Here is a 14,781-nt window from a genome sequence, read left to right as displayed (position 1 = left end):
TGTATCAGGAAAACCCCTGAAATCATGATATTGTAGTTGTTTAAACATTTTGCAAAGTTTATGATGCTTTCATACACACCTTCTTTGAGTCTCACACGGCACCCCTCCTTCTATGTAAGGAGGCTGAGGCTGAATTGATAGAGTGAGTATGCTTGTCAAGTCATCCTGTTTGTCAGTGTCCAAGCTGGGAGTAGCATCTGGGGATTCTAATTTCCATGGCATCATTCCTGAGGCTGCAATGGCAGGCCGGTCAGTGTATCCAGCCAGCTTTGTCAGCTTCTAATCTGAGACATCAAGTCTAATGGTCTAAAAGCCAATCGTCATGATTATATCTGTGATTATTTCCTTTTTCTATGTATCTTCTCCCCTTTTCTCTTGATCAGCATCACCAGAGGACAATCTGATTCACATTTAACAAGTTATTCTTGGTTTTATTCCTCTTCTCTATTGTTTTTTGTTATTTGCTTGCTTGGTTTGGGGGGTCTGTTTCCTTAATTTCTTCATTATTTCTTTTCTTTATTTTGGGCTGAAGGGAAGGGGAAAGGACATTTTTTGCTATTCTTTGTCTAACTTCTTAAGTTGAATGCCGATTTGTTTATTTTTAGTCTTTCTTATTTTCTGATGAATATGAACTATAAATTTCCCTCTAAGTATACTCTGTCTTTGTCCCACAATTTTTGACAAGCATTGTTTTTATTACCATTTAGTTCTATATCTTAATTTTGGGGGAAATCCATGGGATATTTAAAGCCATCTTTTTGTTACTAATGTCTAATTGTATTGCATTATGGTCTGAGATCATGATAGTGAGCCTCTGAAATGCATAGAAGTTTCTTTTGTGACCTAATATATGGTCCTTTTTGGAAATGTTCATTGTGTGCTCCAAAAGAATGTCCACTCCCTTTCTCTTGATCTAGATCTAGATCTGAAAGTCCAAGACGATTACTTCTGTTGTTCATGTCTTTGTTATCTCTGCTTATTTTCCTGCTCAATCTATCAGTTTTGGAAAAGGGCTTGTTAAAATTTCTAATTACAATTATTGATTTGTCCTTTACCCATTTATCTATGCAATTCTGTCAGTTGTTTCTTGATATATTTTTCAACTATATAATTAGGTATGTATATGTTATGAACATATCTTTTTCAGTTTTCCTTTTATTAGTATACGCTGTGCTTCTTTTACACTAATTATATATGTGTGTGTGTGTGTATATATATATATATATATATATATATATATATATATATATTTAGATTTCTACGTACACAGGCACTTTTTTTTTTTTTTTTGCCTTAGATTCTATCTGGTCAGATATTAAGGCTGCTATCCCAGCTTTCTTTTGGTTTATATTAGTCATTTACTTTAAATCTTTATGGTAACTAAATGACCAACGAGAACAGTGGTTCCAAAGATTTTATTCCAGGATCCCTCTCTACTCTTAAATGACCTCAAAGAGCTTGTGGTGATGTGGGTTACATCTATTGACATTTAACTTATTAGAAATTAAAACTGAGAAAAATATTAAAATATTTATTGTCACTTAAAAACAACAAAAATAAACTCACTGTATTTTAATATAACATTTTGTGAAAAATGTATTTCCCAAAACAAACAAAATGAGAATAGCAGATTGTTTTATGTTTTTGCTTTAATATTTAGCTTAATCAAAGAGAGTAAAATTTTCCCACCTGCTTCTGCAGTCAATCTGTTGCAATATCACACATCAGGTAGCCCCCTTATACTAGTACAGTGAAAGAGAATGAGAATGAAAAAGGCAAATAATGTCTTAGTATTATTCCAAAAAGAATTCTGATCTCACAGGCTGCCAGATACAGTCTTAAGGATCCCTGAGAGTTCCTGGACCATGCTTTTAGAAGCACTATACCTAAAGAAATCTCTTTGGAAATATCTTCCAATTAGGTGTTTCTAACTTCCTATCTAAATTTACAACATAGGGACTTCCCTGGCGGTCCAGTGGTTAGGACTCCACTGCTCCACTGCAGGGGTCACAGGTTTGATCCCTGGTTGGGAAACTAAGATCCTGCAAGCCACACTGTGCAGCAAAAATAAAATAAAAGTAAATAAATACATAAATTTACAGCATAAATCTTATTTTCTTTTTATATTAGATTAATCTATGCAGTTATTTTGAACTCTCCATTTATTCATTTATTCAACAAATATTTATTGAGCCACCAATATATGCCAGATACTCTTCGACATGATAGAGATGCAGCAGTAAAAACAGTAGACATGACCCCTGCCCTCATGGATTTGATATTCTAATGGAGAGACAAGCAATATGCAAATTTTAAAAGTACATATATATGTGCACACACACACACATATTCAGGAATAATTTTAGTAGTAATCAGTACTACACAGGAGTGTGGTGGGGGTAGGCCAGGATGTGATTGTTTTAAAGGAACAATCAGGGGACTTCCCTGGCGGCCCAGTGGTTAAGACTCTGCCTTCCAATGCAGGGGGTGCGGGTTCCATCCCTGGTCGGGGGAGCTAAGATCCAACATGCCGCGGCCAAAAAACCAAAACAGAAATAAACCCAGAAGCAATATTGTAACAAATTCAATAAAGACTTTAAAACTGGTCCACGTCAAAAAAATCTTAAAAACATAAATAGATAAAGTAAGGTGGTCAGGAAAGGCCTCTCTGAGGAGACGTCATTTGATCAGAGACCTGAATGAAGAGAGAAAGGCGATCGGGAGCATACAGGTGTTGGAGTGAAGTGGAAGCCTCCGTTCCTTTGGCCACTTCATTTAATTCAGTGGAGGAGCCACGGGTTAGAGTAGACCAAGAACAGACCCATTTTGCAGAAGGACCAGGAAGCGGTAAGATGCTAAGAAGAAAAAGCCAGGAAGCCAGCAGGAGGCAATATTAGGAGTGGCATAGAGCAGAGGTAGAAGGGCTTCAGAAAATCTGTGTGATGACAGCAAGAGCCTTTTAACCTCCACCTGACAGAGATGTTATTTTCACTTTTGTTTTAATGTGATGTTTGTCTGTCTTCCCCACAGCTTAGTAAGAAGTCTCAGACCTATACCTTCTCCATCAGCCAAAGCCTGTTGGTCACCAACCTCAAACCAGCAACTATCAAAGTCTATGACTACTACCTACCAGGTGATGGCCAAGGTTTATCTGCATCTTGCAACATACTTCTACTTCATTCTTCATGATATCTTCCTTAATTTTATAGATACTCCTTTCTAAGCCAAGTGCACATAATTACATTATCTGATCTCCTAAAACATTTTAATTCAATTATATGCCACTTAAAAAAGTCTTCTGCACTAGACATATTTTATACAACGTGGTCCATAGACTGAAAGAACAATGTTCTCTAAAGACTAACTATTCTTAATATTTTTGCTGCAATGACTAATTTACTACAAGTGTGCAAATATTAGTCATTGGAAACTTGCTGTAATTCTGAATGTGCTCATAACCTGTAGAAATCTTTTGAAGAAGGTTAAAGCAGTAACTTTTATGTAGTATTTTCTCTCTGAATGTATTAGGCCTGCAATATAATAATATATGTCATTTAATTTTACAGATGAACAGGCAACAATTCAATATTCTGATCCCTGTGAATGAGGTAAGCCCAGAAGAAAGAAGGCTGGGCTTTTGGGGTAGGGTGGCAGTATTCAGAAGTTAAGGAGACGTTCTTCTGAGTTAAGGGTATTATCTTTTGGAGGCGTATTTTTGATAAAGTGGACTTTCTTTTTTGTCCTGAACTCTTTTATTAAAAAAAAACTGAGGTATAGTTGTTGTACAATATGTCCTAAAGTCTTGAAGAGAGAATAATCATCTCCATAGTTCACATCAGAAAAAGTTAATAGTGGCATTTGTGTGAGGGGTTCTATGTGATTTTTAAAAACAGTATTTTCTTTTTTTAGCTGGAAATTTTCCTAATTATTACATTATATATCTTTTTATATAAAAATACTAAGACAAAAGTAAAGATTACCTGATTCTACTTCCCTTAGATAACACTCTAATAATCCCATCGTGTGTTTTGTGAGATTTTTTTTTTTTCTAGTCAGGAAAAAACTCCTCTATAATTGTGAAGACTTTCTGTATATCATGATGTCTTCTGTCTTTGTTTTTTCCTTCCAGGGTAGAAGATGGAAAGAGACTAAACGAATTCTCCACGACATTACTGGACAGCATTCTTCCGTCTCTTAAAGCAGAACCCGTTCAATCAAACAATTTGGTTTCTCTTGTTAAAAAACAAAATGCAGGACTTCCCCAGCAGTCCAGTGGGTAAGACTCCGTGCTTCCACTGCAGGGTGTGTGTGTTCAATCCCTGGTCAGGAAACTAAGATCCCACATGCTACGTGGTATGGCCAAAAAATTAAAAAAAAAAAAAAAGCAACCAAATAAAATTGAAGATTGAATGGGCTCTATTACGTGATTTATGAATTGAGCAGCATTTCATCTAGCAACCAGAAGGGTGCTCCAAGGGGTTTTACAAAATTGAAGGTTTTTATATAAAGAAGGGTAGGGTAAAGGAGCTATTAGCAAAAGAAAAGAAAGAATTTTTTTTAGGCCACGACATCTTTTTTGGGGGAATGAGCGGGAGGGAATGGCAAGGATTTTACGGCATAGATTGCCTCTTCTTCCTCTGGGGGATGGAGAAGGCCCACGTGGCAGATGACCTTGTTGGTGCTGACTGGAAAACTCCAGACTAGTTGATTAAGATTACATTCCTGGGGAAGGTGGAAATGGCCAGTCAGGTCAGGTATTAAATCTAGGTTTGGCATCAGGGGCTTTAGCACAAGTGACACCATTTTGGGCCTGTGGTTTTTCTCTTTAACACTCTGATTGACTAGTGAGTGGGTAACAGATGGGTAGGCCTGAACCTCAGCTACTTTCTACGACTTCACAGATGCACAGGTGCCAGAATACAGGGCTGAGGAGGATGGGCTAGGAATCATCACACAAAGGAGGAATTATATGGGAAAGCTCCTTGGGGTAGGGGTCATTGATATAACCATTCTGTTGGGCCATTTAGGAGACTCTCCAGAGAGGAGATGGTGGTAGAGGGTGCTCCAGGGAAGATAAAAATGTCTTCCTGGAGGTTAAATCTAAGGGAAGATGTAATTTAGGTCTTTGGGAATAGACTAAAAAGATTTTTTTCTTTTCTTTGAAAAGAAAATCTGTGTGCTCGACTCTGTGCATATTTCTGTGGTTACCAAAGGTTCTGTTTAAAGATATGGTTATTCTTTAACAAAAACTCACAATTTGGCTTCTTCCTTAAACCTTTTGACCCAGACTTCGCAAAGAATCTGAGTCAAGTATTCAGAGAGAGGTCCAAAGAGAATCCTAATTAAGGGACTGTGTTCAGCCAGTCTGTCACTTTGGGGCAAGCAGTGATTGATAACAAGAAAAGTGGCTGGCCACAATTCCCTATCATCTCTGCTTTTCTCTGGCCTGTTTCCCCCAGCCTTTTCCCACTTGGGATACTTATCATGGTGTAAACTCTTCCTTGGGGCAATGTTTTCGTTTTGGAAACAAGTTTGGAGGCAATGGGAGGGGGGTTGGGGAGCGAATAGTGATATTTAAACAGAGCCGATTCTCTAGGTAATTACACCCTTTTACCTTGGAAGTCCACACACTGATCAGAAACTCTGACCAAAAGGGTCAGGGAAAAGTAAGTCCATGATGTAGGTATTTCCCTAAACCCAAGGCCATGCTTGCATAAACTATTTGTTCCTTACCTCCTCCACCCTAGACTTTGCCCTGCTCCTCTTAGGAGTTCCCAAAGTGAGAGAAGATGGGGAACATACCCAAAGGAGGTCATCCCTAAGCCTGCCTTACCCTTCGGTATGATGGGAAGAGAACAGAGAACTCTAGAGAAAAGAGAGCAGTCATGAATGCTCCTCCCACACAGTGAAAGCCCCACCCCTCTGTTCTTTTGGGTCTGTAGCTCCTGCCAAAACTTCCCATTTTTTTGCAATGGAAGGAGGTGGTGGTCCTCAAGATTTACGAAGTTATATCTGGCCAAAAAAACATATCAGATGATTACAAAAACTATTCTTGTGTCTCTGGGGTTGAAGGAATATCTTCTGATTTAATATTATCAACCACACTGAAAAAAGGAATGTTCATGAGAAAATTTACATTCTTCAACTTACTGAAATATAAACGTTTGTGCATATTTGAGAAGCAAGGTGATTTTAAGGTTTAAGTAGTGTTTAGCATTAAAACGCCTAAAGCCCGTGCTCCGCAGCAAGAGAAGCCACCGCAGTGAGAAGCCTGCGCACCACAACGAAGAGTAGCCCCCGCTCACCGCAACTAGAGAAAGCCCGCGCACAGCAACGAAGACCCAATGCAGCCAAAAATAAATAAATAAATTTATTTAAAAAAAAGAGTAAGGTTTCTATCTTCAAGGAGCTCACAGACTATTGGAGTGAGAAAAAGAAAACAAATCGACAGTCATGTTGTAGTGAGACAAAAAATAATGATAGAAAAAAGTACATAAAGCTATGGGAGTACATAGCAGAGGCACCTTCCCAGACTGAGGCGATGGGGTGATCAGGAAAGGCTTCTCCATGTTGGTCCCTGAGCTGGATGAGCGGCAACCAGAAAACAAGGGAGCAAGTTTGGGCAGAGTGAGCTACGTGCGAAAGGCAAGCAGTGGAAGAAGGCTGGTATTTCCCCAGAGTAGTTCAATGTACTCCTGGATGATGTGTGTGTGTGTGTGTGTGTGTGTGTGTGTGTGTGTGTGTGCGTCTCTGTGTGTGTGTGTGTGTGTGTGTGTGTGTGTGTGTCTGTGAGTAAGTAGAGAGAAGTTAGGTCACGAATTGCTTTTTAGAAAGATTATTCTAGGGACTTCCCTGGTGGTCCCATGGTTAAGACTCTGCACTCCCAATGCGGGGGGCCCAGGCTCGATCCCTGGTCACGGAACTAGATTCCGCATGCTGCAATTAAATGATCCCGTGTGCCGCAACTAAGACCCTGCACAGCCAGATAAATAAATAAATAAATATATTTAAAAAAAAAGAAAAAGAAAGAAAGATCATTCTAGCAACAGAGTGAAGAATGGGGTAGAGAAGAGTAAAGCTGAAGTCCTGAAGTGCAGGAGGCACTGCAACAGTCTAAGTAAGAGCTGGTGGACCGGCAGTGGGGGCGAAGAGGAGGGGGCATGTTCAGAATTACTCACTGAGGAGATAGCCTCAGGAAGACACAGTGATATCAAAGACAAAATGCACCAGATAATTAAGCAGATGGTTTTATTCAGGCTGTTGCAATAGAGAACATGTTCATTAATGAAGAGCATCTCATGGAAAGGAAAAGGGATCTGAGGTTTTACAGAGGTTGGAAAACTTAAGGAGTCATGACTGGATCTTACTGGAGTCATGAGCAAGGGCGGACATGAGTCTTTTCATGGAATATGCAAGAGCAGTGCGATCCTTTACAGTTAGCTGTTTTCCCTGCCACAAAAGGTATGGGGCTTTGGAAAACAAAAGGATGGAGGGACTTCCTAACCAGCCTATTTTCCAGGAGCACAGGGCTCAGATAAAGCTCACTCCTGTCAATGACTGATTGGATGTAAAACAAGAGAGTCAGGGAAGAGTCTGGGAAACTGTCAGGATTCTAAACTGTGGGCTGTAGACTGTAAGAGAGGAAAATCTTTTCCTCTACCTACTTAGATTCAGTGACTGGGGCCTGAGAGTTAAGTTGGCAAAAGACATTAACAGGAGAAAAGGCTTATTTCCTGTGCACATCACTGCTTCACAGGAAAAAAGGGAAAACCCAAAGAAGCAGTCAAGCCTAATTTGAGAGAAGTGGCAAAACAAAGGAGGAGGGGTTTGGGCTTCTAGGGGTTGTCAATTGTGGGAAGGTAAATATATGGGCAAAAGGAATAGGAGATGAGGGTTATTTTAAGATTTGTTTAGGCAGATACAAGTCATTGCCACTTTCTATCTCCTGTGATATGCTGTTCTCCTCCTGGTGTGGGAGAGGGGAGGAGAGGCAGCTCTGAAAGGGAAATTTATGCCCTGCTTTTAGGCAGAATGAGGGAGGGCAGAGAGTTCCTCCTGAATCTGCAGCTTCTTAATTGCCTTCAGCTCAAAACAATCCTTATGCCAAAGTGGCTTATTTTGGGGTGGCATGTTCTGCATCTCGTCAACTATGTGGGTGGTTCCATCCATTCAGGCAGAGATATAGAAGGACGGAAAATTGTGTGTTCAGTGTCATACATTGAGTTCGAGGATTTGTGAGGCCCGTGGGATATAAAGGCTCAAGTCAGTAACTGAAGAAAAAGACTGGATTAGCCAGGGAACTGAAAAGAGAAGGGGAGAGAAGGAAAGGGAGTGTCAACATTTAACTGACAGAGGAAGAGAAAAGAATTCAGAACCCAGGATTCGCCAACATTTCTTCTCTTAACAATAATTGAGGGGACTTCCCTGGGGGCACAGTCGTTAAGAATCTGCCTGCCAATGCAGGGGACATGGGTTCGAGCCCTGGTCCGGGAAGATCCCACATGCTGCGGAGCAACTAAGCCCGTGCGCCACAACTACTGAGCCTGCACTCTAGAGCCCACACGTCTAGAGTCCGTGCTCCACAACAAGAGAAGCCACCGCAATGAGAAGCCCACGCATCGCAACGAAGAGTAGCCCCCACTCGGCACAACTAGAGAAAGCCCGCACGCAGCAACAAAGACCCAACACAGCCAAAAATAAATTTATTTAAAAAAACAAAAAACAATAGTTAGTTGAGGGTCTTCCCTGGTGGTGCAGTGGTTAAGAATCCCCCTGCCAATGCAGGGGACACGGGTTTGAGCCCTGGTCCAGGAAGATCCCACATGTTACAGAGCAACTAAGCCCGTGCACCACAACTACTGAGCCTGAGCTCTAGACCCTGTGAGCCACAACTACTGAAGCCCACGTGCCTAGAGCCTGTGTTGCTCAACGAGAGAAGCCACTTCTCAATGAGAAATGAGAAGCCCACACACTGCAAGGAAGAGTAGCCCCGGCTCGCTGCAACTAGAGAAAGCCTGCGTGCAGCAACGAAGACCGAACACAGCCAAAAATAAACATAAATTTTAAAAATTAAAAAAAAAAGTTAATTGAGACGGCTTTCCCTTCTCCCTTAAGTCCCATTCTTCATCATGGATTTAGTGGGAAACAGGATTGAGGAAGGGAAGCAGTATCAGGAAAGAGCCCTACCTAATAAACAAAATATACAAGAGGTGAATTTAGAGTACATAGAACTTTTCATTCCTCCTCCTGAAGCCCTGACTCAAATTTGTATCATATCATCCAGACTGTTGGAAAAATCCTGCTCCCCCATCTCGAAACATTCCTCCACCACTAAGTGTATTATTACATATTGTATATTCTCTATACACATGGCTGTCCCTGTTCATTCAACTAACACGTCTGAGTGTCTAATTGTTTCAGGTGATGTGCTTCCAGAAATATCTATTTAAAATCCTAATCTGACTATGTCTCTCCCTCACTTAAAATCCTTCAGGGACTCCTAGCGATAAAGTTCTACTTCATTTTTGTGGCACAGGAGACTTTCCCTTTCTGTCCCTCTAGCTCCAATTTTGGCCGTCCAGCTTAATACTTCCTTCTTCAGGAATACCGGACAACTTTTAGTTCCCTAACTATGCTCTCTGATAATTTTGATATGTGCTTTTTTTTTGCGGTACGCGGGCCTCTCACTGTTGTGGCCTCTCCCATTGCGGAGCACAGGCTCCGGATGCCCAGGCTCAGCGGCCATGGCTCACGGGCCCAGCTGCTCCACGGCATGTGGGCTCCTCCTGGACCGGGACACGAACCCGCGTCCCCTGCATTGGCAGGTGGACTCTCAACCACTGCGCCACCAGGGAAGCCCTGATATGTGCTTTTTATCATGCTGTTGGAAAGCCTTCCTATCTCTTCTGCCTGGAGAACTTCCACTAGTCCTAAAGGTTGTGGCCTTCAAGTTGTGTTTTCTATTCTAATCAGTAAATCGCCCCCAAGGAATCTCTGTTCCTATAGCGCTTGTACCTTCCCCATCTTCTTTATTCATTCATCTATCGATGGACACTTAGGTTGCTTCCATATCTTGGTTATTTTAAATAATGCTGCAATGAACATAGGGGTGCATGTATCTTTTCTAGTTAACCATTATTCTACTTTCTGTCTCCATAGATTTTCTTATTCTGAACTTTCATATGAATGTAATCACATAATATGTGGACTTTTGTGACTGGCTTTTTTCACTTAGCATAATGTTTTCAAGGTTCATCCAAGTCACAACATCTGTACTGTACCAGGCATCAAGAAGTGGAAATAGTGTTTACAAGCGCAGTGGAATTGGATGGCTTTTGATAAGGAACAAAGATGTTTTGGAGAGAGATAATTACATGTTAAGAGTGATTAATAAGCAATTAAATGCCAAGTATGAAGTCAGAAGGCCTCTTGGCAAGATATAAAAATTTTCAGCCCAAGGGTAGGAAAATCTGAATATTAGCTTTGTCATAAGAGGAAGGTTGAATAGCTCCACAGATGGTTGAACTCTCAGCCATTGCAGGTCTGGTATGCCAAGGTCAAAGCACTGTTTGGGAAGGACTGGGACCCTGAGACATTGGGATGGGGATATCACAATTGATGCCCTCAAAAATTTTCAATTTCTAGATGCCCCTGAATTCTCAGGGCCTGAAAATTTCCATCTCCTCTCTGTTAAATGCTATCATTTCTCCCTTGCTTAAAGAGGAGACAGAGGCTTCTACCTTATGAGACAGCATGTGGTCCTCTCAGCCTATGTCCCTTATTTCTCTCCTGCCCAATACCTAGGGTTAAGTCACATAACAGTCTGACTGGGGAAGTGCTGGGCCTGCTAATGGAAGAAAAAGATTATACCCAGAAGAAGCTGTAGGATCTTAAACCAGCAGAAGCCAGGAGAGTGCACATGAGATAAATTCTGAGGTGCTGAATCAAGGGATCTAGAACATAGGTCGAATAAGGGAGAGTCTATCAATATGGGGGGACTTTCTGAGGAAACAGCATTTTATACCCAGGTAAGGATATCAGGAGATGGTACAAAAAATACCACCAGGATGGCTTTTAGGAAGCTTGAGGAAAGTGATGCCCACACTAAGAGAAGCAGAAATGACAGAACTGCCATGGTAGATAGTTGAAGAAGGGATCAACTAGTTCAGAGAAGTGGTCCATGGGAAGATACAGAGCACCTTTTGTTTTCCAAAGTAATAGGAATGCTTTGTTGAGTGAGGCACCAGAATCATGGAGAAGCTAAGTGATGGCTGCAGTTGCAGGCATGGGCTGAAGATTGGAGGTGCTAAAAAAACCTGGATCCTCTGACAGCACTGAGAAAGATAGTTCCTGAAATGATAGAAGCCAGGTGTTGGCACGTCACACTCAGAAGCAAGGTGAGTACATTTGTCATAAAGAACAGCCAATCAGGGACTTCCCTGGTGGTCCAGTGGGTAAGACTCCACTCTCCCAATGCAGGGGGCCTGGGTTCAATCCCTGGTCAGGGCACTTGATCCTGCATACATGCAACTACATGCCACAACTAAGGAGTCCGAATGCTGCAACTAAAATCCTGCATGCTGCAGCTAAGACCTGGCACAGCCTAAATAAATAAATATTGAAAAAAAACATAAAAAGCACAACCAGTCAGCATGGATTCTACTGGAGACTAACCTACAGAGAGATACGGAAAGGATTAATAGATACAATATCCCTAGAGCCCGATAGATGGTGTGATGGTTTAAAAGATGTCCAAACATTCTTGGGCTCTCCTTTTAAAAAGTGCTCCTTAATTTCCTTCCTCATGAATGTCAGCTGTCTTAGTGACTCACTTCTAATGAATAGATGAAGGCAGAAGTGATGATGTACGACCTCTGAGATCAGGAAATAATCGATAGTATGGTTTCTTGCCATGTTATGAAGACACTCAAACCACCAAATGGAGAGGCCCTCATAGTGAAAAACTGAGGCCTCCATCCCGTAAGGAACTCTTACCAGCAGTCATCTAGTAAACTCTAAGAGGATAACCCAACTCCAGTCAAGCCTTCAGATGACTGTACCAGCTGACGTGGTTTTTTTTTTTGGCTGTGCCGTGTGGCTTGTGGAATCTTAGTTCCCTATCCAGGGATTGAATCGGTCATGGCAGTGAAAGCTCCAAATCCTAACCACTGGACCGCCAGGGAATTCCCCCCGCTGACACCTTGATGGTAACTTCATGAGAGAGCTTGAGCTAGAGTCAACATCGAAGCTGCTCCTCAATTCCTGATCCACAGAAAACTTGTGAAAAAACAAACATATATTTTTTAGTCACTAAGTTTTGCAGGTTATTTGTTATGCAGCAATAGATAATACGAGGAAGTTTTTCCCAATTCCCTTTCAAGATTACATGTGCTATGGGTCCCATAAAATGGTATACTCACCTGTGTCAGAGGGCCAATTATAGTGTGTTGTAAATATCTCTGTACTTATCTGATCTCATCTTGTGGTAGGTATAATGGCCCCCAAAGATGTTCATGCCCTAATCCCTACTGAATACGGTACCTTAATGGCAAAAGAGATTAGGCAGGTATGATTAAGCTTGCACACCTTAAAAAAAGTAGATTATCCTGGATTACCTGGGTGGTCTCAATCTAATCACATGAACCCTAAAAACAGAACTTTCTGTAGCTGGAGGCAGCAATGATGCAGCAGAAGAGAGACAGAGAGATCCACTGTGAGAGCAGGACGTGATCAGCTGTTGCTGGCTTTGAAGAGGGAGGGGGCAAAATGATAAGGATGAAGCAGCAAGGAACCAGGGACCTCCATCTATGGCTACAAGGCACGTAATCTGCCAACAAGCTGAATGAGTTTAGAAGCAGATTGTCCTCCAGAGCTGGCCCATACCTTGATTTTAGTCCTGTGTGATCTGGAACAGTGTCACTAGATGAGCCCAGCTCAGACTTCTGACTTTTACAACTGTGAGAAAATAAATGGGTACTGTTTTAAGCTGACAAATTGGTGATAATGTGTTAGAGCAGCAATAGAAAACCAATGTGCATCTATACTGTAAACAGATTGAAATGATGTTGTGTAAACATCATTTCATTCCCAGCCTTTTCCACATTGTCAGACTTGAAATAAATGTCTTCTAAATATTTGTTGAGGGACTTCCCTGGTGGCACAGTGGTTAAGACTCCGTGCTCCCCGTGCAGGGGGCTGGGGTTTCATCCCTGGTCAGGGAGCTAGATCCTGCATGCTGCACCTAACAGTTCACATGCCGCAACTAAGGAGCCCACCTGCCACAACTAAGACCTGGCATAACCAAATAAATAAATATTAAAAAAATAAATAGATAAATATTTGTTGAATAAACTCAACTGAGACAATCAAGGTCATTCAGCGGTGGAGGTCACCCAACTTTCCTCCACTGCATCTTAAAATTTTGTCTATTGCCTTCTTCTTCCCAAAACCCAACTGAGGAGCCACCTCCTCCGGGGTATCCTTGAGCTTTAGCACTACAAGTATTCCCTTGGGCTACCCTAGCACTTCAGCCACACCTTTGGCATTGCTCATGTCTCTCGTACTTTTGTGTTTGTCTTCATGATGCTTCCTATTAGACTATAAACCCTTCAGGACAGGAACCATGCCAGATTTATTTATCTTTGACCCCTCAGTGCCTGACAAGTTTCCACCACATAGTACGTGCTCAAGAATATTTACTTAATAAATGAAACGTGTACCACATATTAACCAAGGTTAAATATGAACAACCGGCGCTGGGAACTGTTGTGTTTTTTAGATGAGAGGTACCAAAATATATGTTCTACAGTAACTATGATATAAATAATAGGAAATGGCCATTAAACACCAACCTAATCTCTCTGGATTTTGTCCACTTTTCTGCTCTACCCCTTCACACTTAAATCTGAAGTGGTTATTTGAGGTGTCCATTCAGATAGTCATGATTTAAGAAGACTTTCCATTAAGCAGAATAGAAGGGAAAATAAGTTGAGGTGGGAGGGAAATGAGAAAATAGGGAAGGAAAATGAAGCCCCCCCGCCAGCCACCCCCCAAGAAGCTATGGGACTACTCTAATGTGTATTCAAGGTAGAAGCATGTGACTTAGACTATAAGAGCCTTAGGCAGCTAGTGCAATAAATCATGGATAAGAATAACGTCAGTCTATGTGTGGAACAGTACTGCCTTCTTTCAAAAAACAGCCATGGTTGGTCTATCTTCATATATTCTGCTACTTTGATACTTCTTTGTCTTCTCTTAAGTTCCCTGATGGAATAGGTGAGAAAGGAAAAGTAGGTGGGATGAAGGAAATACAAGAAAAAAGAGAAGTACAAAAAAAAAAAAAGAGGGATGAAAAGCATAAAGGATAAATAAGGAAATACATTAAAGAGTGGAAAAAAAGACATTAGGGAGAGGGGAATTTTCATCAAGATGCTCTCTTTCCTTCTCTACCCCAGACCCCTTTCTTGGTAATGTTGAAGGATTCCTCGATTTCATGAACTTCCTCTCCTCGATAATACTGAAGAGCTCCTTCTCAGTTCCACTGAACTACCACCGTGTAAGCCCATACTTTTCTTTTCTTTTCTTTTCTTTTTTGCGGTACACGGGCCTCTCACTGTTGTGGCCTCTCCCATTGCGGAGCACAGGCTCCGGACGCGCAGGCTCAGCGGCCATGGCTCACGGGCCCAGCCGCTCCGTGGCATGTGGGATCTTCCCGGACCAGGGCACGAACACGTGTCCCCTGCATCAGCAGGCGGACTCTCAACCACTGCGCCACCAGGGAAG

At 41.6% G+C, this 14,781-nt stretch overlaps 1 protein-coding gene across 4 annotated transcripts in view; it reads left to right on the top strand.

Annotated features, from left to right (window-relative positions):
- The window catches only part of A2ML1 (alpha-2-macroglobulin like 1), a 60,730-nt gene extending 46,195 nt beyond the window's left edge, over positions 1-14,535 (top strand). For 3 of the 4 annotated variants that reach the window (XM_079938514.1, XM_079938516.1, XM_079938515.1), the window contains 3 exons: positions 3,031-3,133; positions 3,567-3,608; positions 4,130-4,398. In XM_079938514.1, the coding sequence (XP_079794640.1) occupies positions 3,031-3,133; positions 3,567-3,607 (144 nt within the window). In that variant the 3' untranslated portion in view covers position 3,608; positions 4,130-4,398. Of the gene's footprint in view, positions 1-3,030; positions 3,134-3,566; positions 3,609-4,129; positions 4,399-11,214; positions 11,397-14,453 lie in introns of those variants that run through there. The other variant, XR_013830680.1, reaches the window with a different exon arrangement.
- The last annotated feature ends 246 nt before the right edge of the window (positions 14,536-14,781 follow it).

This window comes from Stenella coeruleoalba, assembly GCF_951394435.1.
Source record: "Stenella coeruleoalba genome assembly, chromosome: 11".
Lineage (NCBI taxonomy): Eukaryota > Metazoa > Chordata > Mammalia > Artiodactyla > Delphinidae > Stenella > Stenella coeruleoalba.
This window is presented reverse-complemented; position numbering and strand designations above follow the sequence as displayed.